At 35.2% G+C, this 26,832-nt stretch overlaps 2 protein-coding genes across 9 annotated transcripts; one reads left to right on the top strand and one right to left on the bottom strand.

The window, feature by feature from the left end:
• Positions 1-99: 99 nt before the first annotated feature.
• Positions 100-15,069, top strand: LOC109854548 (dedicator of cytokinesis protein 1). 7 transcript variants are annotated; one of them, XM_020427740.1, is made up of 23 exons: positions 100-316; positions 896-1,137; positions 1,260-2,008; positions 2,174-2,327; positions 2,418-2,588; positions 2,667-3,047; positions 3,148-3,363; positions 3,429-3,751; positions 3,845-4,193; positions 5,234-5,332; positions 5,727-5,917; positions 6,015-6,365; positions 6,527-6,803; positions 6,934-7,181; positions 7,313-7,444; positions 7,530-7,809; positions 7,915-8,138; positions 8,213-8,515; positions 8,603-8,912; positions 8,995-9,101; positions 9,569-9,676; positions 10,751-11,009; positions 11,116-15,069. In XM_020427740.1, the coding sequence occupies exons 1-23, from the start codon at positions 274-276 to the stop codon at positions 11,578-11,580; spliced, it is 5,982 nt and encodes a 1,993-aa protein (XP_020283329.1). In that variant the 5' UTR covers positions 100-273; the 3' UTR covers positions 11,581-15,069. The 7 variants fall into 7 exon arrangements, with proteins under 7 accessions (XP_020283329.1, XP_020283328.1, XP_020283332.1 ...); XM_020427739.1 differs by having other exon boundaries at positions 9,551-9,676; XM_020427743.1 differs by having other exon boundaries at positions 9,551-9,676; positions 11,085-11,172.
• Positions 14,211-26,678, bottom strand: LOC109854549 (glycerol-3-phosphate acyltransferase 4). Of its 2 annotated transcripts, none has more exons than XM_020427746.1 (9): positions 26,414-26,678; positions 19,194-19,460; positions 18,941-19,078; positions 18,712-18,846; positions 18,159-18,395; positions 16,409-16,524; positions 16,180-16,321; positions 15,878-16,086; positions 14,211-15,763 (listed from the first exon to the last, which is right to left on the bottom strand). In XM_020427746.1, exons 1-9 carry the CDS (start codon positions 26,564-26,566, stop codon positions 15,676-15,678), a joined length of 1,485 nt encoding a protein of 494 aa, XP_020283335.1. In that variant the 5' UTR covers positions 26,567-26,678; the 3' UTR covers positions 14,211-15,675. The 2 variants fall into 2 exon arrangements, with proteins under 2 accessions (XP_020283335.1, XP_020283336.1); XM_020427747.1 differs by lacking the exon at positions 18,159-18,395 and adding an exon at positions 17,120-17,353 and having other exon boundaries at positions 26,414-26,676.
• Positions 26,679-26,832: the final 154 nt, after the last annotated feature.

Here is a 26,832-nt window from a genome sequence, read left to right as displayed (position 1 = left end):
AGGAATAAAGATAGAATGATGCTTCGAAACATTCGTAGTACAACTTCGACCGCATCCCTCGTCCTCTTACATCACGAGTAGTGAGTAAGCGAGCGAGAGGAGAGGAGAGACATTCCGTCTCGGTCGGACAATGATTAGAGAAGAGTGGTAATTAGATGGGAAGATAAAACAGCAATATTTTGGTTGCACACAAAGCAAACTGCGACTCGAGATGTGATTGATGTAAATATTCCGAATACAAGAAGTGCGCTAAGTTGTGTCCCGCCCGATAAAATGACGATGACATGGAAAAAAATTAAGGAGCAATTAGGAGTAGGTGAGAAATCAATTTTGTCATTTAATAACCCTACTACTGTGAACGACAAAATTTCAACATCCTGGGAGGTGCCCTCGGAGTTTGAGATAAATGTTCATTACATTTTTTATCTTTGAACGAACTGTGCAGTATTTTCTACGCCTCGGCAACGCATATTATTACATTGACAGTGTGTTTTTTATGCATGACATTTCGCGTATCGAAAAACATTCGTGATTAATAATATGAGTAATGTGTAAAATGGCGATTTATTTCATTGTAAATGCTACGCTTTACTTTTTTGATACTATGATTTTCTTTCAATATTTGATTTAGAACGAACAAATAAACAAATTTGATATTTTTAGTTAAATTTTTAGATTGTTTACTCGATTACACTTAAGTTAAATCTTAAGATAAAAGAAAAATAAATTTTAATGATTTTGTCGATATGTGCGCATAAGTTTAATTGTAACGAAAGTAACATATAAAAGAGAATGTTTTTGTAATTTTATAAATTATATTGTTATTAGGAGATAACTATGTAAAGAATTTATAAAAATTTTCAAAATAATGATACATGTTTGTTATTTTGTACAGCTATCTATAATTTTGCACAATCAACTCCTTATGCAATAAGCTTAACAGTTGGAGAGGTAGTACAGATAAATGGAGAATCTGTAAACTGGTATTATGGCCGCAGTAAGCTTAAAAATGTGTGTGGAATCTTTCCAAAATCTTATATACATATCCTACAGAAATCAATGACATTAGATAATTTAGTACATGAGATTACTAATGTATTAAGAGAATGGGAACATCACTGGAAGCATTTATATGTTGTATGTATTCAATGTTTTTTTTTTTTTTTTTTACTTTTACATGTGTACACACAATTTCTCTTTTTTTATTATATTAATTTAAATTCAGAAATTAATATTTTATGTTGTCCATATGTTTGTAGATACATTCGGAACACTTCAGTACAATGCAGCAACATATTCTAGATGCAATAGAATACAGAAGCAAGATTTTAAGTGGCACTTTGACAGTAGACGAGTTAAAAGATATGAAAAGATTAGCAACTGCAAAGATAGACACAGGAAATCAATTGTTAGGCTTAGATATGGTGGTTCGGGATGATCATGGAAATGTTTTAAATCCCGAGGAGACAAGCGCTCTTCAATTGTATTATCATCACGAAACCGCCGCTGAAACAATAAGAAAGGCCTATAACGACACCAAGAAAAAGTGCCATAAGCCACAAGTACCTGTATACTCGCATATCTTTTTTGTCAGTGTGAGAAATTTTGTATGTAAAATGGCGGAGGACGTGGAACTGCTGTTGACTTTGTACGACGGCAGGGAGATGAAAGCTATCACTGAGAATTACGTGGTATCGTGGAGCAAGGAAGGACTTGCAAGAGACATCGATCAGCTGCATAATCTTAGAGTATTGTTTACGGATCTTGGTTCCAGAGATTTGACGAGAGACAAAGTTTATTTAGCCTGTTATGTAATTAGAGTAGGCGGCATGGAAGCCAAAGAACTGGATCATCGTCGTTCGAGCGTCGCGCAAATCAATCAGACCAAGCCGAAGAGCATGGAAAATATGAGAAGACCGTTTGGCGTGGCTGCAATGGACATTACCTTGTTCATTACCGGCAAGCTTGAGGGAGATGTTGAACAACATCATTTTATACCTTTTATACAGTAAGTACAGATTTATGCAATTCTCAGATTTATTTAAAATTCAATTTATTCAATTTCAGAAATCATAATTTATTGTTAGAGTATTGAAGGGAATCACATTAAAGTGATCTTGCAAAAAAATTGAGATAGGATTGTTTTGTCGGTTTCGTATCTTTGTTTCAGATGTTGTGAGAAAGATAGTCTTGATGGAGTATTGCGTAGAATCATCTCGCAGAAAGAGACAAATATTCAGAGGCATGTCAATGGCAATACTGCCAATGTGACAGGTGGACAAGGATTGTGGACCAGTTTGAAACTGTTGAGAGGTGATCCAAAGCAAGTGAGTGTCAAAAAACAATAGTTATTTTACTATTACAGTCATACTATTAAAGAGACGCGATTTACTTATAATTTTATACACTTAATATAGGTACGTGATGAGAATCCGCATCTGGTACTTGGTAATGTAGCTATTGCCCGTAAAATGGGATTTCCGGAAGTTATTTTGCCGGGTGACGTACGCAATGATCTATATTTAACTTTAATCAGTGGCGAATTTAGCAAAGGTTCAAAATCCACGGACAAAAATGTGGAAGTAACGGTCAGTGAGAAAATTTACGTGAAAAAAAATAATAAAATAAGTACGCGTGATTATATGCTTAATTTTTTATTTTAACAGGTTAAAGTGTGTAATGAACAAGGTGTAGCAATTCCTGGAGTCATAACGTTAGGCGGAGGCGCGCCTCAAATCGATGAATATCATAGTGTTATTTATTACCACGAGGACAAGCCTAGGTGGTGCGAAACGTTTAAGATAGCCATACCTATAGAGGAATTCCGACAGGCTCATTTAAAATTCACATTCAAGCATCGCAGTTCGAACGAGGCAAAAGACAGATGCGAAAAACCGTTCGCATTAAGTTACGTTCGATTAATGCAACGCAATGGAACAACCTTGCAAGACATACAACACGAACTGTTGGTTTACAAATTGGAGCAGAAGAGATACGACGAGAACGATATATCGTACTTCAAATTGCCGTCAACGCGTGGAGAATTGGTATGTTAATTCAAAAAATAAAAAGATTTTAAAATAAAAATTTTTCGATTTTTTTAAACTTGTGTAGTAAATTTATTCTTTTTATTTTTATCTACTTTAGGCTGAATTAAACATGGAGAAGAAGCCGAGTTACGGGACACTAACATTAAGCAGTAAAGATAGCTTTTTAATAGCGACCAACATTTGCTCAACTAAATTAACGCAAAATGTAGATTTGTTAGGTTTACTTAATTGGGCATCGCACAATACTGACTTAAAAGAGTCCTTAGCTGCTTTGATGAAGGTCGACGGAGAGGAAATCGTTAAGTTCCTGCAGGTAATTTATATAACATTTGTGTGAGAACAGAGAGAACAATCAAATTGAGCGAGAATGGTTTTCAGGATGTTTTAGACGCATTGTTTAACATTTTGATGAGTAATTCAGACAGCGACGTTTACGACGACATGGTCTTCGAGTGCCTTTTACACATTATCGGACTTGTGTCTGATAGAAAGTATCAGCACTTTCAACCAGTATTAGATTTATACATTTCTGAGAGTTTTTCCGCAACTCTCGCTTATAAGAAATTAATTGCGGTATTGCGCAAACGTATTGACAACGTCGGCAATTGCGACGGTCAAGAACGCGATTTACTGCTCAAGACGATGAAGAGTCTGCAATATTGCATGAGATTCATCGTCGAATCTCGTCTTTTATTTACTGAGTATGTTTTATTTACGTTTTTTTTTTTTTTTTTATTAATGCATTAATTATCTCTATGACAAACAATATTTTATAAACCTGATAATGTTTAAAGGTTAAATCAGGACGAAGAAGAATTCTCACAAACTTTGACCGATCTGTTACAATCAATTGTTAATCTTATGAGTCACGAAACGGACGGGACTCTGTTAGTTCAAGGAGCTTGTCTAAAATATCTGCCAACGACGATACCTCACCTGTTGAGGGTTTATAGCGGCAAACAATTGAGCACAATTTTAACCGATTTACTTGTGACCCTACCAACAGGTAGATTAACCAAGCAAAAAATGATGACGGTCAATGACATCGTTCACAGTCCACTTTTCTTGAATGTGGAGTGTCGAGCAATTTTATTGCCGAGAATTACCGTACTTGTAAGAGATTTACTGGAAGCCAAAGAAGAGGTAAGATGTGATTAGAAAGCGTACGCTAAAAATTCTTAATGCTATACATAATTTTTCTTAACTTTTCTTTACTTCAAAGTAAAGAAAATGGAATGTCACTTGTCTATACCTCACGTAAAATAAATCCAGTCATACACTTATATATATATATATATATATATTCTCGACACTTCACACACATCTGCATATAACTAAAGTTTTTGTCAAAAAAACTGTTTTACTTGCATTTAATATCGTGTTAAACGTGACATGTGATAAATGTCCTCGTGCTTTCCATGCAGCCTGTGATCCTCCTGCCACGCATCTTTCTTTAAACTCTTATTAAATTTTTTTTTTCTTCGGAGAATGTCTTCATTTCTTTTTTTTTAAAGCGGACAGTGCCTTGCTTATTGTAGTTGTGTTTTTTATTTAATAAACTTTTTTTACGAACCGGGAGAAAGTGTAGCTTTGTAAAAGTGAAATTAGTAGAGCGAAAAGTAAATAACAATTACTCACAACTTCAGAAAATTGACAGTAATAATAATAAAATAATACATGAATTTAGTGAATTGCGTAATTAGTTTTGTTATTTCGAGTAAAATGAAAGACATCCTTCACAAGTAATTTTGGTAGTGCATGTGAGCAAAATATCTACTTATCTCTTTTTTTTTTTTTTTAGAAAGATAGAATGTGGCATGTGTTTGTTGATGACATGTTGTTGCATAATGTTTGTTTTGCATCTTACGGTACCTCTTTTAGAGATATAGTCGTCTGATTTTGTATCTTTGACTGAAGAATTTTATTTTGATTATTATCAAAGAAAAAACATGTTGAACATTTATAGTTTATGTAATTTATTTTTATATAACTTGCGTATGTTTCTTTCGTACTGATAGCGTATGTACTATTCTGCTTAGTAAAACTGCATCTTTTTTTTTGCATTGGTGTCGGGAAATGTTCGAAAACGTGACGTTCTTGTTTTTTTTTTTTTTTTCCTTACTAACAAGGTTTATTTTACTTTTTTTTGTGTACGGTTTGGTTTTGGTTAATGGCGTTTAAAGGGACTATCGAGTACGCCTGGAAAGAGCGTGGCGAAGGTTGCCAGGCTGCTTGGCGAAAATCGACACCGACTGAACCAGCATCGCGGCTACTCCGAAGAGGTAATTTTTGCTAATCAATGCAAGAAATTCCAAACAGATAAATACGACGCGTTTCTCGTGGAGTTATGATAAAAAGTTTTGAGTATGTTGAGATATACTTTGATGTCTATGCCTGGTTGTGTTGCATTAGATTTTTAAGGTCGATGATTCGCACCCACTACGTGAGTTACTTTTTTTGTGAGTGTATAGATTGCAGGATGATATCGTGTGTATTATGCATCAATTTAGACGTATAGGTGTAATATGCATATTATATTTATTTATAATATAATCTTTAAATTTAACGGGGCTAAGTATATAAATTTTATATAAAATTTGTAAGAAGAGTCATATTGTGATTCTCATGTAAAAATTGTACACACATAAAATTTCGTCGTTGTTGTTGTCTGCACAGGTGGAATTGTGCGTTAAGATATTATCCGATATACTGGAACTGACTTTCAGAAAGGACATAGGTAGTACGGTTTTAGACGTCAAAGAGATAATGTTAACGGCCTTACGTACTATTATACAGACTGTTATATCGATGGACAGGGAAAATCCCTTGATCGGAAATTTGGTTTCGGTCATGTTGGCGATATTCAGGTATCATCAGGGACTTGAAAATATATATATATGGAGCATCGTTTGTATTAAACAATTAGATAACTACTTTTATTCTTTATTATAATTTTTGTTTCAGACAAATGACGCAACATCATTACGAAGTGTACATCAATCATTTCGGAACGAAAATTGACCTACTGGATTTTCTTATGGAGATACTGTTGGTCTTCAAGGATTTAGTTTCCAGAAATGTATTTCCCGGAGATTGGTGTGAGATGATTATGCTTCAAAATAGCGTCATTTTGAAATCCTTGCGATATTTCTCGGGCACAATTAGAGATTACTTTTTCACCGAGTTCGAACATCAGGCATGGTCTAATTTCTTTCATTGCGCTATTGCGTTTCTAACTCAACCGGCCTTACAGTTGGAAATGTTCACACCCGCGAAACGGAATCGCATCATTGCACGTTACAACGACATGCGCAGGTGCGGATCTCTCATATAATATAATTAAAAGAAATAAATTACGTGAAACGTGAAATTATCACAGATAATAACGCGCAAATTCAAGTAAAAAGAACAAAGAATCAAATATTGTGTTAAACAAAAACAAACGAGTTTAAAAATTAACACAACTTGTGTTACAGAGAAACCGCGTTTGAAATTCGATCAATGTGGTTCAACTTGGGACAACACAAAATACTCTTTGTACCTGGTTTAGTTGGCGCGATTCTTGAAATGGCACTAATACCTGAAACCGAATTGAGAAAAGCCACCATACCTATCTTTTTCGACATGATGCAATGTGAATATTACAGTTCACGTATAGTGGAAGGATACGGCGATACGAAACGTGATCCCGCCCATATCAAAGCTAATTTCACGGAATATGAAAATGAAATGATTGCGAAATTGGATATCTTGGTACTTTGGTCTTTGTTTTCACTTTGTGCAAAGAATTGTTTTAGAATTTAACGAAAAGAGAGAGAGAGAGAGAGAGAGAGAGAGAGAGAGAGAGAGAGAAAAGTTTATTTAAATACTTTGTTTTATTTAGGTGGAAGGAGGCAGAGGTGACGAACAATTTCGTTTGCTCTGGTCTCAAGTTATGGGTTCCCTGTGCGAGAAACATTCTACGATGCGAGAACAAGGTTTGCGCTTCGTAGACATTATTGCTAAACTTATGGAACGTTTATTGCAATATCGCGATATTATCCACGCCGAATCCCAAGAACATCGTATGCTCTGCACTGTTAATTTATTGGAATTCTATTCTGAAATTAATAGGAAAGAAATGTATATCAGGTAATTTATTAAACATCATGTGAAGGTTTACATTTATATTATCGGCAATTCTCGTGACAATCTCAATTACCTAAAAATAAACAAAAAAGTGTAATTATTAATGTGTTTTGTCATCTTTTTTTTTTATATAGATATGTGAACAAACTGTGTGAATTGCATTTGGAATGCGATAATTACACGGAAGCGGCTTATTCTCTCAAACTTCACAGCCAGTTATTAGCATGGAGCGATCAACCCTTATCACCCTTGTTAATATCGCACAGGTAAATTCGATTGAGATAATTAAATGATTGTTATAGAACGTTATTCAAGAGAGTTTTTACATCTCATTACACTATTCTTCGTTAGATATCCATTGTGTCAAACGCATCGCGAACTGAAAGAAGCATTGTACAATGATATCATTGATTATTTTGACAAGGGAAGAATGTGGGAATGCGCTCTCGCAGTTTGCAAGGAACTGGTATCGCAATACGAGGAAGAAACGTTTGATTACTTGCAACTATCTGTTTTGTTGAGACGTATGGCTAAATTCTATGACTGCATAGTGAAACAGCTCAGACCTGAACCGGAATATTTCAGAGTCGCGTATTACGGCAGAGGACACCCTATTTTTCTTCAGAATAAGGTATTTCAGATTTACTTCGCGCGAAAATAAAATAAGTTATTTTTTTCATCCCAATCGCGTTTCAAAAATGGAAACATCAGCTTTACAATAACGCACTTGCGACAGGTATTTGTTTATCGTGGAAAAGAATACGAACGACTTAGCGACTTTTGCACAAGAACGCTGAATCAATTGCCTAACGCGGAGCAAATGAACAAATTGTCACCGCCCACCGCGGAAATATTGGAATCCAATCATCAGTATGTACAAATTAACAAGGTAGAGCCATTGATGGATGAGAAGAGGCATCGCCTAAGCGGTAAACCGGTTACTGCAGAAGCAGTCTTGAGGTATGTGAGGTATTTGACGTCAGATGAAAGTAAACACAACATATGCGGGATTTTATCTGACTGACTCGTTCTAGATATCATCGCGTGAATGATGTGCAACGCTTCAGATTTTCGAGACCCGCGCCAAGAAAAGAGATCGTTGCACCGGTTAACGACAAAGAAAAAGAAACAAATGCTAGCAGTAATAATAGTAGCAATGAGTTCGCCTCGTTGTGGCTAGAGAGAACCGTGCTCGTTACAAGTTATCCATTGCCGGGAATCCTTCGATGGTTTCCCGTAACGTCCAGCGAGACGTACTTGGTCAGTCCCTTGAGAAACGCGATTGAAACTATGGAAGCTACGAATACAGCATTGAGAGATCTCATTGTTGCTCACAGGTTGGACAGTAATTTATTATCATAAATGATGAGATGTTTTTAATTCAATATTTTTAATTTGCCACTGTTTTGGTTTCTCATACACAGAAGTGACCCCAGTCTTCCGTTAAATCCTTTGAGCATGAAATTAAATGGGATATTGGATCCAGCTGTTATGGGCGGCATCGATAATTACGAAAAGGCTTTTCTCAATACCGAGTACAGAGAAAGTCATCCGGAAGACAGTTCGGATCTTCTCAAGCTAGAAGGACTTATCGCAGAACAAATTCCTCTACTCAGTATAGGTCTACAATTGCACAAAGTGCGAGCGCCCACCGAGTTAGCGCCATTTCATCAACGTTTAGAACAATGTTTCGTGTCAATGCGCAGTCAAGTGGAAGCCAAATATGGGAAAAGAGTAAATTTCTATTTGTTTCAAAATTGATTTTTATATACACAAGCATTTTCTTAACTATCTGAATGATTATTTTTTGTAACAGACATGTGATTTGCAAATCGAGAGCTTAACGCAAACTGTAACTATGCGAAGACCACCAATTTCAAGGGGAGATCAGTGCCTGTCTGACGTAAACATGAATCATTCGGAGTAAGTTTGTTTTCTATTAATGTGTTTATATTTTGTTTTTACTTTTTATATTTTGTTTTTTAGAGAGCATGATTTTTATATTTTATTAACAAGTTTATGGACAATGCGTGACTAACGTAAGAATAATGCTGCATTGCATGTCATTTTTTTTGCAAGTCATTTGTTATTAAAAAATCAAACGATTTTTAAGAACGTGTTGCTAATCTATTCATGTGAAAAGCAAACGTCAAGCATTTTTGATTTTATACTTTTGGGATTTTTTTTTAAAGCAGAATTAATATGTGAACATATCTTACAAATGCATGTTTCTGAATAATATTTGTCATAAGAAAGTATAAGTGGGTATATGTGCGCGTTGTACAGAATGTCTGAGATCAAACAATTGATCTGGAACAATTCTGTACGGTAAGATAGTTCATATGGCTGTTTCGTAATTACCCCTCGTTCAGCTGTGCAACTCACTCCAGGGTATCCTCACTTACAAGATCCCAAGTTGCAACGTTCAAGTCGCTTGCGTCGTTCAATTTTAACAACAGCACACCCTCGAGTGGTGCTCAAACCGTCAGTTTGTCAAGGTAAAGTCATGCCATTGTTCATCTTAATTAAAACGTTCTTTCTACGAGTTGTTTCTTTCCATGCGGGTGAGTTAACTGTTGCGTGACTAATACTAACAATCCTTCAACAAAGTAATCACTACGTAGCTTTTGTAAATATGTGAAAAAAATGTCTCCCTGTATTTTTTTTTATGAAGTAGAGACGATTATTATTTAATCGCTAGATGCGTAGATTTATCTTATTAAGAATCACATGATAGAAACAAACTGCAATGTGATTTCAGGAATATTGCTGTCGGACCTGACAAGCTCTCGCATAATACCTTGTTATCCTTTCTTCGCACTTAGCTCTTTTACATACGTTTTGTTATAGCTTACAGTTTTCAATCAAAGTATAAATATTTTTTATAATATTTAGTTTTATAACTTATTTCTTTTTTAATTTTTAACTAAAATAAACATCAATATATATTTTGTTTTTATGTTTCTGACGGCATAAAATATATTCACAGCAATATAACGCAAATTAACTAAATAAGAAAGTTTTTATGTCGCGTAAGTAGCTTAAAAAAAAAAAAACAAAAAAAAAACAAATAGAACTTTAATTTTCTTATATTAAAAACGTACAATAAAATGTTTGAACGCTGCATAGCTCTACATCTTTTACGTGCGATAAGGATTGAAATGCATAATATGCTCGAAAAATGTATTTTTGTTTGTTATATTTTTATTGGCATATTTGATCTTTTCTGTATTTCTGATTATTTTGCTTTTAATTTGCATGATTTTGTGTTTGCATTTTTATTCAAACTATTATCACAAATATCCTTAAGGAATTTTTCTTCCTCTCCTTCAACTGGTAATCTGCTAAACTTCTTAAGTCTACAATAACTACGATAGGTACGATTGCTAAACATTAATCTATTACTGCAAAATAGATAAAAATTGATTTATTCCGTCCTTTATCAATTGTGCATTATTTACCACGTTGAAGTGCTTAGTAGTTTTCTTAATCATCCATCCGATTTCACTAAAAGCTTTTCCTACTTTTGACAATCACATTATTTTAAAAACTGCAAATATGTTAATCTGTAGAAACAATTCCGTACGTTCACACATCCTATCTACGGCCTCTTTGCAAAAAGCACTGGGAAGTCCAAGTCCAGGAACGTACAAAAAGAAAGATTCGAAGCGCAGAAGCGCACGGAAGAGCGATTCTATCACCGTAACGAAAACCGAACAGCCAACCAGTCAATGGTACACCACTACCGATATATCACATAGTTCAACATCGTCCATTACATCGTTAATATCTAATCTACATACGACACCTGTCTTCGAGCTTCGGCAAGAGGTAAGAATTATATGAGTCGTACAATATATGAGTCGAAAAATTGTCTTTAATATGTGGTTGTGATTGTTTATACAGAACGCTCGCAATAAATAATTCCTTTGCACAGCTCACACCGAAACGTCCCCTGAGATCGGAGGTGGAAAAAGAGCGGAGAATGAGTAATCGTTGGTCCGGTCAGTCTCAGCATTACTTAAGAAACAACAACGGAATGGATTCGAACTACTTGGGAAAGGGAAATCGAGACAGCATCGGTACGACCGACAGCACCGCGTCCGAAGATGATCCCCCTCCGCCTTTACCAATTAAAATGCGCGAAGCCGATTATTGCAATCTTCCAGAGGAGTTGTCCACCAATCAATGCAAAGTAGACAACATGAACAATCTGAACAAGTCTCCAGGACAGTGGAAGGAAAAATTGCCTACGCCCACCGACGACGATCTAGATAATCATTCGAAACCGCCAACACCTCCACCGAAACCGAGAAGACCGATTAACAATTTGGTTAAGATCGTGCTCTCTTCGCCTAACAACGATGAAAACTCGCACGTCGAAGATTCGTCAACTGCGTAAAGCAAAAAATTTTATTCACGCTCTTCCCTCGTCTTGCCGTGAGAAACAAAATAAGTGTCCATCCGCGGTAGCAAATCTTCCGTTTAAAATTTTTGTCGTTTCTCTTCACAAGAGTTACCATTCTCTTAGAGCGGTCTAGTATTTTTTTGTGCCTTTTTTTCGCGCTTTAGGATAAGCATACATATATACATATATATATCTATACATAGTATTTATATAATTATATAAATACTTAAGCGTACATTGCTGCGAAAATTTTGTAACAGAATACTCTGTAAAAAATAGAAGATATTGTTCCGTCTGTGCGCGCTGAGCAATAATGACACAAAGTGAAAAGTCTCAGCACGAATTTCGAAACATTTTATCATTTACGGCGCGCATGTGATACAGAAGATAACAAACAATGCACAAATTCTGACATTTATATAACAAAAATATACATTTTTTGTTTTTTTTTTGCTCTTATATATCTTCGTGCAACAAAGGACAGAAATAACTTCACGCACTTTTTGTATCACGATCAAAACTGGATCATTGCATTTCACGCGCTTGATGTAATATTTAAACTACAACGCGTAGCGCGCTATAACTTTAGTAATCTTCTCTCTATTTCTTTCGAGATTGAAGACTTCATTTCAATGACGTGACTTTGGACATATATATTCGCGACAAATGCATATTTTTATAAATTTTTATACGACCTACACATGAGTAGGTTTAATTGTAATGAAAACTTTTGGAAATCTTTTACATTTTATACACTGGGTGGTTTTAAACAAATCTGATAATGCAAGAGAGATATGCGGTAAAAACATAATCAAAGTAGATAACTTTTTATATCTGTTGTGGTATTTTGACTTGTTTCACACATACTCGATTTTTAGAAAAAAATAATTGACAGTAGTTGTGTTATATATATATATATATATATATATTATATATAGTTTACTTGCAATATATATAAGTACTATTTAAATTTAAATATTACTAAGCCATTGTGATCTAGTGGTAAAAAACTTTATATGAGTTGATGTTTATATAAAAAGTCATTCATACCTTGTTAACACAACGAGACTGTAGTCTTATATGTTAACTTATTTTACAAATATAGACAAAGGAGATCTCTCTCTCTCTCAATTGTTTATAATATATTTAACAAGAATGGGAGGAAGGGGGGAGTGTGATGCTTATTATACGCGTGCAGACCAAGTGATACTGGATATAAATTTTGCATGTTTTGCCACACAAATAAATTATTTACTTATAATACTAATGATATATATATACACACACACAGTCACAATAGAGAAACACGATATCATGACATGCTACTTCTTGATTAAGCGGATTAGAACATAGAAAATTAAGTAAGAGAGCATGTATAATCGCACAAAATAGGGCCGACACATGACCCTTTCTTTTCGTGCTAGATTGTATGCGAGCATCAAAATTGATCAAGCAAATTTTGAAAATCAAAAAGTTGTCAAATCATCTGGTATTTCTATGTCGTACGCGATGTCTGGTACAAAAAAAGCATCATGTGTCACAGGCTGAAGATTTTATACTCAATCAGTGTGTCAATTGCATTGTTTTTCAATCATAATACGCGCAAATTCTAGAAACTCGAGATATCGAAAGTAGATATTTGTTGTTGTGTTAAGATATCAATTTATTTATTACGATTTTTCATCATCCATTGAATTTCATACCAAAGAGATTAGTGCTTTATTTATCAAAAGCGTTAAAAAATTTGTGTATCAATACAAAAAACTATATCGTCATCATATATATAATCATTTGTATTTAATGCACGGTGAAAAAAACGAAAACTTGATAGATTACACATTTTTATTCATAATGACAATTGATGTAGCAAAGATCTGTAATTCAAAATTATCATTCTCACGCATAACTTTTTTGTTTACGAAATTGTTCTCCAAAAACCTATATAAAAATATATATATATGTATATTTTTCGGCAGAACATTTATACGAATGCAGTTTTAGCTAATATCGTCAGCTCTTTTATGTATACGAAAAAGAAAATTGACAATACATCGAGCCTAAAGAGTTTAATTAATTGTGCCATTTACTGTTCTAATATTATAAATTGATTACTCTTTAATTAGGGACCAATGTGTTATCTTGTATCTAAATTGAAGCATCGATCTTTTTCCTTATCTTTTATGCACATTAATACACGAGATGACATTTCTATACACACAAATCCAAATATTTATTTTACTGTAATTACATTCATATATCGACAAATCTCACATTATAAATAAAAGTATCAAGTAATAAATCCATACATACTGTACTCACGTATAATCCAAACACTTATACGTGCTATATAAAAAAAAACTCAATTTTTATTTATAAAATATAAAATAATTTCATATAAATACAAATATCGCCTTATCTTTTAATGTTTACGATCATATATGTATATATATACACATACATATATATATATATAAATTTTACGAGCTTACAATTTTATATATTTATATCTTTTATATACATACAGTCTAACTTCTCTAGCTCGAATGTCAAAGAAAAACAATAATTTGAATAACACGTAGAAGTTTTACCGCTCAAACTTCGAGATATTTTTTTAATTAATCTTCTATTTTTCTTCAGCTTATGGAGATTGTCTGCAAGAAACAAAAAAAAAAAAATTTTGTATTGGAGATGGTTTTTTCGAGTTGGCGAGATTTGACTGTATATGTGAATGCATGTTATATTATAAAAATATATTTTAATACCGCTCGTTTTTAACAAAAAAGAATTTTAACGACATCACAAACTACAACACTGACTGATATTTAGAAATTTTATTGTACAGATAAAAAAAAAATATTCATTAACACTGATGAAACTTACTCTAAATTACTATTTATCTTTCAATTAACATGGAATTAGGCTCAGCGAAACATGTAACAGATATCACGAATCTACAGACAGATGTTACCTTTCATTGTGTTAATACAATAGACAACATCTTATTACTACAGAGAATAATTGATAGTATAAAATATAGCACTTATTTTTAAACCTGCTCTATTTAACTTTGGTTGGAAGTGTGAGAAAATATGTCTTTTAATATCTATTTCTATATATCTCTTCCGTTCTTTAGCGTAATCTGTCGAGTAAAATTCATAAATGTTTATTGATACATCAGTATTTCGTTTTTTTTTGTTTTATTTTTATTTTAATTTATATCTGCGTATATTGTATTTATTGCTATATTGACATGCATTGTGCAATATAGAGCGCTAAAAAGTCCACATTCTACACATATGTATAAAATACAAAAGTAGAAAATTATATGTCGAGATGCTATTATATATATATTCGATTTTACAAGATAGAAAAATAACAATGTAATTGTGTATCTCTAAAGAATAGAAAATCTCTGAAGTGCTGCACTGCCATTCTCCGTGTTAAAAACAAAACAAAAAAATGAATAAATATTTATTCACCTTATAGCTGTACAGCAGAAACTATATATCTTCCTTTACTAATCCTATAAGAGAATATTAATGTGTTGTCTGAATTGTCCAATTGAATTTGTTCAATTGTTCGGAAATTCCGACTACATGTGCTGAGAATATATAACTAGGAAAGTTCTCCGTGCTACATACACTCCATACATACACACACGTTAACATATTACACATTTCACATATAAATAATAAATTCTTAATGTCTTCATTAATCCTTAGTATTAAAACCTAGCAAACATCACGCTTGCACTTCTTCGTCTCGATTGTTCGTTCAAAAATTATATAGATATTATACACTATAGTATAAATTATAATATAATGTAAATATCTTCAATAAGTCGTGATTCGCGCGGAAAGCGATCAAAAAAGTGCAAGCTATCATATCTGCACAAATATTTACACATCTACAACGTAATGTGAACCAACGCGACATCAACTTTCTTTTTTTTATAGCGATATATAATATGAAAAAACATGTGAAGGGCCACAATTCGAATGAAATGACTTGGACAAACACCATCGAGACAAACTATATATCACGCAATTATGTGCATTATGAAGACATGACTAGAAACGATGAATTTGTTTACTCGACTTTCAATCTTTTACTAAATTCTTCTTGCTGCTTTTCCCTCCATTCCTTCTTCGGCTTCATTCTTTTCAATTGACCGTCCCTATTCATTTCAACAAAAAAATAAAACAACCGTTAATACACTTGCGTGTTATTTTCATTTTACGTAAAAAAAAAAAAAAAAAAAACAATAATCCTATTAAATCATTCGTCGTACCACTGCAGATCGACTAGGCCGCCACGCCGCGCTATCACAGCTTTCACTCGGTTCGCAAAATCGATGGCACTCTCTCCTGCTTTCCTATACATCGGAGGAAGATACCACACCTCGCAAACTATCGCCCAGCTCGACATCATCATGTACAAGTATTGTAACATCGAATATCGACTGCTGTTCCAAAATGCATCTCCAAACCTTGGATCGTACTATATGTGCAAAAACAAAAAAAAAAAAAACATTTACGCGGATGCGCACACACACATTTGAGATGTATATCAAAATTTTTGGAAAAAAATTACTTTTATGGCCACAGGATAGATAATGCTGTCGACTTCAAAACTGCCTTTTTTGAATTGCATTACTGATGTGTTATTGATACACGTACCCTCCGGAAATATAAGTATGGGTGGATTCGTGGGATCTGATACGTGTTGCTTTAATCTGCGTAAAACATTAAAACATGTTAACACACATCTACAATCTATATATTTTAAAACACTACAGACACATGTATACAAGAGACTGCACCTTTTTGCAACGGCCTCTCTATCTTTAACCTCAGACCGTTCGAACCAAATGTGTGGAGAGGCACGAGCAAGAGCTCTTTGTAATATTCCTAAGAAACCGCCATGCCTCTGACCTATCTATAAGAAGAAATGCAAATAAAGCAACCATACGTACATTTAGTAACTTCGATAGAAATGTACTACTCAGAAATCGTACATTTCTTTCTTGAATTATCGTAATTACTTTTAAATATGTAAAAGATATAAATCATTAAGAAATGTACGATTTCTGAAATATATAAAGCCTCTTGCACAATGCGAGGGAATAGTGATAGCGATAAGCAATAGACACAGAATTCCAACTCGTCGGAAAATTTATCGCTATTGCTTATTCCGTTTTCTGATCTGCATTGATACATGTGTATTTTTGCATGTTAGATTCCGCTGTTCCTATCGTTATTTATGAATATAAACTCTTTAAAACTGGTGTTATTTCTATCGCTATCGCTATTCCGTCCATTGTGCAAGGGGCTTAAAGCGGAAGATAATTACAAAATAATGAGATAAAAAGCACATGTCTTTGATTTCGAAATAACATTTCAAGGATGTTGTTTCTAAGATTGTGATAGCGTATGAAGAATGTCGTAACAATTTGATCATACAAGTGTTAAGAAGCAACCATAAAAAAAAACAAAATCCAGAAGTAGAATTAAGAAGCCGATCGAGAACGTACCAAGGAATAACAATTATCGCACATGAGCACGAGCACGTCAATAGGAGATGTGTGATTAGCTACACATATGCCTCTGACAGGTCGATTCTCTGAATTGTGGTAGGTGATGACTGAGGATAGAGCACTGGATAAGACAGCAAAGCACATTATGGAGACTTTGTAGTTCAGCCACCGCTTGAAGCTACCCTCAGGAACGTAGCCCACTACTGCAGTGCACACTGTCAGCCACATCACCTGTAAACCACAAGCTTTGCACCTGAGAAACGTGGCATTCCCTCTCGTTGCTGAGTAGATACTACCTGTAAACCAAAGTTACAGGATATGTTACCTGTAACATTTACCAGTAATATACGCAACAACTTCTGTACTAATAATAATGCTAATAACAAAATGTCTGGCGAATCTTGCGAATGTGCACGAAAATGAAACTTTAGAAAGTCACAATTTTGTATCGTATATAACGTGTAATATGAATCTAAAAATTTGTATTTGTTACGTTAAAAAAAAAAAAAAAAAAAAAAAAAAACAAACAAACAAACAAACAAACGTCACCATCTGCTTCGATTATGAAATGCATAAAACCAAATGTTAGATATAAGTATAATAACAAATACACCAACATGTTACAATACCACTCTTTCCCCAATGCCATTCTTGTGTACGCAAGTAAAATAATAATCCTGGGAAAAAAGCTGTGGATATGTCAATAAGTATCGAATGTAAGTATGTAGAAAGCTGAAAACATTTCGTGAAAACTCACTTTTGGCTTCACTTCGATAGTTCCAGTTTCTTGCGCGATTCTAAAACCTATTCTGTTCAAATTTTGTTGTTTTAACATTAACAATTGTTTGTTTTGTCTATCAAGAGCTATCGAAAACAAAACCAAACTCCTTTTACTTGACATGTAAACTCCGCTCACGACTCAGATATGTTTGGTCACGATAACAATGTGAGACAATCACAACAATAATGTAACAACGACATGCTTGAATCTTATAGCTTATATATACATATTGTTATCCCGTCCACAATGTATTACCAAACAAAATATCGTTTGTGTGGATAAGATCAGGACATCGATGGTGGACGTGTGATTCGCCACGCATATGCCTCCGGGTTTTGGTTTGTATTCTGGATTGTGGATCGTGACCACACTCGAGATAGAACGAGATATTATCCTGAACGCAATAAGTGAGCCCTGGTTGTTTGCCCAACGTTTTACGCGGCCATTCGGCAGAAAGCCGATCAAGTACGTTACGGTTACAAGATAGAACACCTATGGAGCTTTAATATTAGTACATACATTTTTGTAAATTAACGCGTTTTTATCTTAATATTAACTTCACTTACGGTGTCTAAATCTGCGGCAAATAAACTTCAATATTTTTTCTCGCATCACATTATACACCACAGTTTTATTACATTACATTTATTACATACAAAGTGTCTGAAAATTTCTGAGACTATTCGGCTAAGATCAATTCAATCTACTTTCGCACTTCGACTTGATCAAAATTTTTCAGACACCCTGTACTTATTCACTGTTGCGCGTTAGATACGCGTAATATGCAAAATGGTGTTTGCACACTTACCCCTACGAAGCAAATAAATATCCTCAGAGGAAGAAGAAAACCATATCGCAGTGCGAACCCGAACATCCAAATGAAGGTCAACTTCCAGGAAATAAATTCGTAGTATCTATTTGTTCGCGTTAGCAAGTTCCAATTCTATACACATACACAAGTATTTTTACTCAGATAATGAAGTAAAATTGTTCGCGCGCGCATTAATCATATTGTCGTCGAGATATGAAAACGTTACCTTGAGTTCTTCGGCTTCAAAACGCGATGTCACCTCGTCTTCTATGATAGCTTCGACCCCCGCTCTGATGTAGTCCAGACTTGATGGCGCAAATCCAGTTTTGAGCGTTTCAAAAGAGTTCTTCTGATTGAGACAATCCTAACAATACGATAATAATCGCAGTAATTAAAAAAGAAGAATCAGATATAGACACGCAAAACAATCAAACGCACACTTGAAAAATCTATCAAACTGATATACTCAGATGATCTACCTCTTTATCGTCGATCGTTGTCGAATCTTTGCGATCAGTTTTAAAATCCTCGTTAACGTGATTGTGCATTTCCGGCTCGGGAACAAGGATCAAATCCTTAGATCTGGCTATCACCGTGTTGCCCACACAGCCATTTTGCGTCTTGGCCGATGTCACCGTTGAATTCTTGTCCGTGATCGTTGACGACTCGCATTCCTCCTCCGTATTGTCGTCATCGTCCCGAGTGCCGTTTCTTTTTTTCACACTTTCGATGTTTTGCCTGCCGTACTGCAACACAGCGCGTAAACGTTGCCACTCGTTAAAAAAAACTACTACTAATCACGCGACGTATACGATTACTCGCGTCTTTGACCTCTTCTAAACGGAAAACTGTATAATTTTTGCTCGTAATTTCTTTAGTTTATTATGCAAGAAGATGTAAATTCTTCTTTTGTTTTTTCGAATCTTGAGGTTCTTATCCTTGAATTCTACGCGCGATGTGTCCGGAGAACTCCGATACCGTTATTGCTGAAATAAGTGCTGAAGAAACAAAGAAAAAATTGCTTGAAAGATTCAGACAAGCTTGAACATAGCAATGAAAGAGAGAGAGAGAGAGAAAGAGAGAGATTGATCGCCTATAAATATTTCTAGACATGAATATTCGTTTAAGGCATTTGCATATATAAAGTTGCGTCGACAATTTCTTAATAACGTCTCTACAACAAAAAATAACAACTTTATGTGTATAGACATCAACGTCCTTGTCTGTGCACATTGAATTCTACTGCGTGTACATAAATTATAATAAATTGTCTGCAATTTTTATTCAAGGAAAAATGATAAGCCGATTGCGCATAATACAAAAATACTTCGTGTTCAGACGGACAGAGAAAATGAGAGAAAAAAATATACGCACGCAAAGCTGTTTGCGCACCTGAGATCTGACGTATTGTCATTAACGATCGAGTATTGTTGAAGCAACACGAGGATGTTTAATCCTCCGCCGGGAAACCGGCGCTTATAATATGTAACAATCTTTTCGTACCGAGACTTTGATCCTCGTTCACCGGTCGCGGTGGTGATCGAGTGTTCGACCAGATTACAGCGACTGATGAGTCACGAGGCATTTAGAAGATCAAACTCCACAAAAAAAAGTAGTCCACCGCGTGGACAATGCGTGTCACAACGATCGCCGATACGGTTATTAGAGATCAGAAACACTCTTCGGATTACCGTAATCGAGATATTCCGGCCGGTCTTGTTGATACGAGTTTTTATCGCACAGAAAGAAGAGTTACAATCATTAACGAGCGATTACTTGGAGATCAAGTTAATTTTTTCGCCAAGTTGTTTTGCGAGATTGATGATTTTATGAAACTAATAATCAACAGTTAGGTGGTTTCAATAGAAAAAAACAACAGTACAGATGTTTAAGGAATTTTCACTGAATATTCTTTAAAATCCAGTAGATATCTTGGGATTTGGAAAATAATTGAAATACTCTCGCGTTCGCACACAGAAAACATATCTTCTGTAATTCTCTTTTGCGTTGAAAATAGCATTAAGTCTCAATTCTTTGGTAAATTAAACAAATAAAATATATTAACGCGTTTTGTATATGAGACATGCGAGTGTCTCTGGCACGAACGCGCTCAAGCGCATTAATCTGTTTGGCAACGGCACACTGGCTGAAATCATTTTTGCCACCTACGTTCAGTGAACTGGTGCTTCCTCGGTGCATTTGCACCGCAAGCACTAAAATGCAGTTTCTTTTTTATCCGTGTTTCGTCGCATCTATCCGATAATTAATAATTTTTTTCAAAATATTTTATAACAAGTTGCATTTTAAGTTGCGTTCTGTTTTTAGGAAATTTGCACAAAATCTGACTACAAATTTTTTGTTCCAAAACAAAAAGCTACACAGATAATTGCGCGCTATCAATTTTTCGCACGCTTTAATGAGCGCACATCACAATTTGCATATCGTGTCTGATGACAGACACGTGACATCAGCGTGTGAAAGAGCATCCAGATTACGTAGCGATATCTATTCGCGGACTTTCTCCTGAGAGAAACTGTCCTCTCACGGCAATCAAAAATTTCAACGCACTAGGATTCATATGTGACACTTATTTAAGAGATACTTAGGTTTTATAAGTATTATCGTAAAAACTATTGTTTCTGTTAAAATAAATTGCAAACCCCCAAGGCATTTTCATAGCGACAGAAAAATTGTCATAAACAAATCTGTTTGCAAAAGTATAAAATTGTAAACTTAAAGAACTGATTATTTATAGAACAATTCGAGCTATTGATTGTGTTTGACATCATCAACTTATTCAACGCCAAACATTTTTTCGATCGATCGACTCGCTGCGATCGCAGATAATTAAATCTCATATTTCTCTTTGAATCGAACTTTGAACTGGTCATTATCACTGTCACAAGCGCGTATCAGATACTGACTGCTTATCTCTATTAAAACAAAAACGGTCACAAAAGTATGGAATCGATGAAACATTTTTTAAATAAAATTTACTTGTCAATAAATTTTTTACTCGAATCAATGATATCGTACGATTGTTTAACAAAACAAGGAGTGTCTCTGTTGCACAATTGTTTCAATTAAGAAAAAGCAAAAAAGAACACTAAATATCACATCACTGACGCCATCGGAGGCGCGTATGTAAATAAAATTATAATTATTTTTTTGCAACATACGTTCGCAAAAAACGTAATTGGCAGAAAACGCGTTAATTATGTATATATCGCTATATACATATACATAATTAACGCGTTTTTTACCTCATTTACAACAGTAATAAATTTTTATCAGAGATTTGAATAACGAGCGGTACCGAAGATGCCGCTCATTGATCAGTGATAGAAAACACAGGAATTCAGCGAATGTAGGTTACACACATACACACACAAATCATTAAATACATACAGATCAAAACAGAGGGTTTGTGCTTGTAGATTTATAGCATAGATATTACCGACCAAAATAGTCGCAACTGCGCGCAATGTGCATTTTTTGGTTACAAGTAATAAACCGGAAAACAGTCACGTTTCATACATTATTCATAAAAGACCGATCGAGAACCCGTTTGAATTTTAAGCCATCGTCACAGATTGTGCACGCGCTTTGCATTTAAATAAGAATATCAAAATAATCGTTGCTTGATGAAAAAAACGATTCACTTGATTCAGCTGGTGTTAAATTGATTTTAGGGAAACTTCAACAACCGAGTTAACAATAAGTTGCGAGTTTGAATCGCGCGAAAAATCACACACGTACACACACAACACATGGAATAATCGAAGAAGACTCGCTAATTAAACACACGCGCCACATGCGCGAACAAACATCGAAGATAACAATCGTACGACTGTTTTGCGCGAAAACAAGAAACACGCGGTCCGATAACGAGATGAGATCTTGCAAAATCAAACTGAAAATAAACGGAATGTTGCGCTCCGATTGTCGCAAGGCGCGACGTTAAGAAGCAATATCTCTCGAAGGAGAGAACTTGCATTCGTTTTTTTCTCCAATTATCGGCAGAACTCTTGGCGAATCTTTCTCTTGGCAATGAATCACATTTTTTTTTCATTAAAAAAAAAAAGTATCAGTTCCATTTCATAACGCAGCTGATTACAACGAAGTCGCTCCTCAATTCTTCGGCCCGTCGTTTCTTATTGACTTTTCGATTAAGAAACTAAAGAAATTTAATTCGCGAAAGATATAAAAGAAGGAGAACATTTTTCTCCGGTATAAAATAACATTTAATTTAAATATAAAATCAACATTTTAATGTTTCATACAAAACCAAGTTTTTTTTCGGGGCACCCGAGACGTTGATCAGCGCGTGTGATTTGCATGCACCAAATCGTATTTCATAACTGCGCAATAATTCAATTAAGATTCACGACTTGAACGACGAGTTTTCTAAGATAACGGCGAATTCAAAACGCTAGTCTTCACGAAGATTTGATCGCCGTGTATGGCGCGATCTAACAAAATCGCGGAGAGACACGCGACATACAGGAAATATTACGTTCGAAATTGCAAAGTTTTTCAATACGCGCGTCTCTTTCGAGCGTTGTGCGCAGCAATATCGCATTTGAATAAACGTTCAAAATGGATATCTTAATAATGGATTTTTTTCTGCTTTAATGTGAAAATATCTGTATAACATTAAAACATATTAAAAGACAAAACTAAAGAAAATGCGTGAATAAATACATACATGTGTGCATATTTATGAATAATTAATTCTCACGTAGACGTCAATTTTTTCGACGAATATCGCAATTCCTGCAACAAGAAATTTTTTACGCGTCCGACGAACATTTCCATATCGCGATCGTATAAATCTCTTATTGTCAAATGTATTGTTCCGCAAGTCCGTATTACGGTCGAACTAAAAAATTTCCCTCCCACCGACGATGACAACGTGCATTTGTCGTCGCGCACATGTTCCGCGCGCGCAATCGCGCGTATTATAATAGCGGAAATCTGTTTCACATTTTCCGCGAGAACAAAACAACGATTATCGCCGATAACGAAGATACAGAATCGATATCTGTTTAATTTGTTTTTTTTTTTTTTTTTTTGTTCAAGACCGACGACGGCACGGTACAAATGGTCACATGTAGTCCGAAGTTCAAGAAACTCTCATTGAACCGAGTATTACTCGAATTAAAAGATACGAAATTGTTGATAAGTGCCGTTTTTTTTTTTCTTCAATGTTCTCAAAGAAACGTCACGTCGTTTATCAAAGTTACGTTTATCAAAGCGTTGAATGAATCGGGACGTATACAACGCGGGCTATAACGTGTCGCGTTTTCTTATGCCAAGTGTTGAAAACATTTCGATTGGACTTAGCGGAACGGAATACGCGATGATGACTCAGTAAGTTTCTTGACTGTGATGTTTGCGTCTTCAGTAAGTCGAGTGTTTCTATTACTTCGTCGTCATCGTCGTCGATTCGTCTTTTTCTCAGAGAGAGACGCATCTGTTCGCTAATATTTCACGCACTTTCTATTCAAGCGATCTCGCACACGTCCGATACGTGTTTTACAGTTAAAAATATATTTGCTGAACGAATCGGCAAATGTTCGAGAGAGAGAGAGAGAAAGAGATTACGAATGTGCGCGCGTCTGAAGGATTGAGAACGCAAATTCAATTTTTTAAGCCAAATTAAACTCAAAACTTTAAACATTCTCTCTCCCTCTCTCTCTCTCAAGTTCATTTGGCAATCACTTAGAAAGTTATCTAACGTTGTCAACAACAAGTTATTTCTGATTTTACGTAGTTGTTTAAGGGCACATCTCGCGCAACGATCTATTTTTATCAATTATCGGAAAATTATTACAGACTCGCGATGGAAACGCACACCATTTACATACCGATACACACTAATTACCTTTACGGGAAAAACAGCTCGTTTTACTTGAATTTTTACTTTTTACTGCCTTTGTTAACATTAAAAGATATCAATAACAAATAACGCCGTTGATGTATACGAGCAATTTAGTAACATATTCAGACAATGCGTGGAGATATCAATCAGATGTATATCGATGAACTACTTTTTACGCACACACATTAGAATGCTGTGCTAACAACTTTTTGTTTTGTAATTTGCTGTTATCTCTTTATAAATTTACAACAAAACGATATATTTTACTTTCACTTTGCAACGTGTTATCACAAATATTCTCACCTCATGGGTTCTAATTGCATTTACTGTGTGTTTATCGAGAAATCATTCATGAATATCGGAACTATCGTGTATATATTTATCAAGAAAAATCGTTCGCGTATAGTGGAACCACACGAGACTGAAATAAACACGCGACAAGAAAGTAATTTTGCATTGCGTGGTAATTGCGAAAGTGATCGATAAGTTAATGAGAAACACCGCTCGCGTCTAACGACAAACGATTAAAAAAAAACGCATGACAAATGTCTGTGCTTCAAGATAAGTAGAATTCGTGCACGAATTTTATACGTTCGATTAAAATAAACAGTTACGTTATATCGTCACTCCCTACGTATAATCCCGTAACTCCAAAACGCAAATTTTAGAGGAGAGCAGTTTAAAAGCTCAAAGCTTCATATAGTTTCCCTAGTTGAGGGATCTTTCGGTTTTAATTTTTTACCTTACTTATGAATATTTTTTTTAAATACTTGGTGACCACAAAGAACATGACTTTCTAAGCGTCGCTATGCAATAAACTGAAAATCCCATATGTGACACTTATGTAATTATACGTAGGGAGTGACGATATCGAAACTCTAAATTATACGAAGCGATCTGTGTCACATGCTTAGTTTTTTTTGTATGTAGAATATAAAATTTCGCGCGGTGTCAGAAGCGTCGAAAAACTGCAAAATCGATTTTCAGATATTCTCGGTTATCGACGACGGACAACAAACGCCTACGTACGTATATGTATGTTTATATATACATATATGTGCGCACATGCGATCAAAAGTTAATTATTCAGACATGTAAAAGACCCTCTTTTCAACGGCAATTTGCAAGTTCTAAAAATAAACCGAGGTCACGTTAATGAAAAAGCGAAGCACGTTAAGTTTCTGCCGAAAATGAGGGACCTTTTAAAAAAAGTTAAAGCTTCGAAGACATATGATATGTGCGAGGACACCGACTGTCTCGCATCTTAATTAAATCGAACGGAACTCATTTTACTTACATATCTACTACTACTACTACTACTACTTACATCTAGTACTGAGTGTGTGATGATGTATATATATTCGTACACACGAAAAATTCATTCCGCGCTGTTTGCACGTTCAAAAAAAAAGGAGACAGAACATCTTTGCAAAACAAAATTGTCAGTTGGAAACTTGTTGCGTGTCGATTGCGCGTGTTAATTGTATTTCGTGGCAATAATCTTTTATTCAGCGAAACACGAAAAACGATCGCGTTACGACGTTTTTTTGCACGAGGGATCGTCCAATTTTCCGACGCGGATACAGGAAACGCTCCTTCCTGCAAGAAACGAGACGCGAATCACGTGACATTGACGAGACGACGTGTTTCTCGGAGCAGCAAAAAAAAAAACGTGATTTGCATCTCATTGATACACGCACGCGGATGCCGGGCGAGTGGTTCTTTTTTTTTTTTTTTATTTAGATACGTACCGGTTAGATGGTGCGCGTATTTCGCATCAAACAACCGCAAGGTGTTCGCTCGGCGTTCACTCACCTCGAAGAGAGCCAGGAGCAATTTGATGTACAATCTTCGCACGCCAAGAGATTTGCCGATGGACGCGAGGAATATGATCGCCAGCAGTAGCATCAGGAAAGGTGTCAGCATCAGAGAGAACGCGAACGACATCACCGCGCACAACGACGCCATTTTGCTAACTGCTGTTAACTGTCACGAGCTGCGAAGTGCCGACCAACTGGGGATCTCTGCCCCGTTCAACTTTTCAACAACTACGCCGTCGTCCTGAAGCAAAGAGAGAGGGAGAGGCGCATGCTTGCGAATCAAAAGACTCCCCACGCGAGTTCTCCACGAGTACGTTGCACCATCTGTACGATCGTTAGCAAACTTGCATGTAATCTCCTCCTATGATAACATCCACAATGAGTAAAGAAGAAAATGTTGCACATTTACAAGTG

The sequence above is a fragment of the Pseudomyrmex gracilis genome, unplaced genomic scaffold (assembly GCF_002006095.1).
Source record: "Pseudomyrmex gracilis isolate BER0280 unplaced genomic scaffold, ASM200609v1 scaffold_69, whole genome shotgun sequence".
Lineage (NCBI taxonomy): Eukaryota > Metazoa > Arthropoda > Insecta > Hymenoptera > Formicidae > Pseudomyrmex > Pseudomyrmex gracilis.
This window is presented reverse-complemented; position numbering and strand designations above follow the sequence as displayed.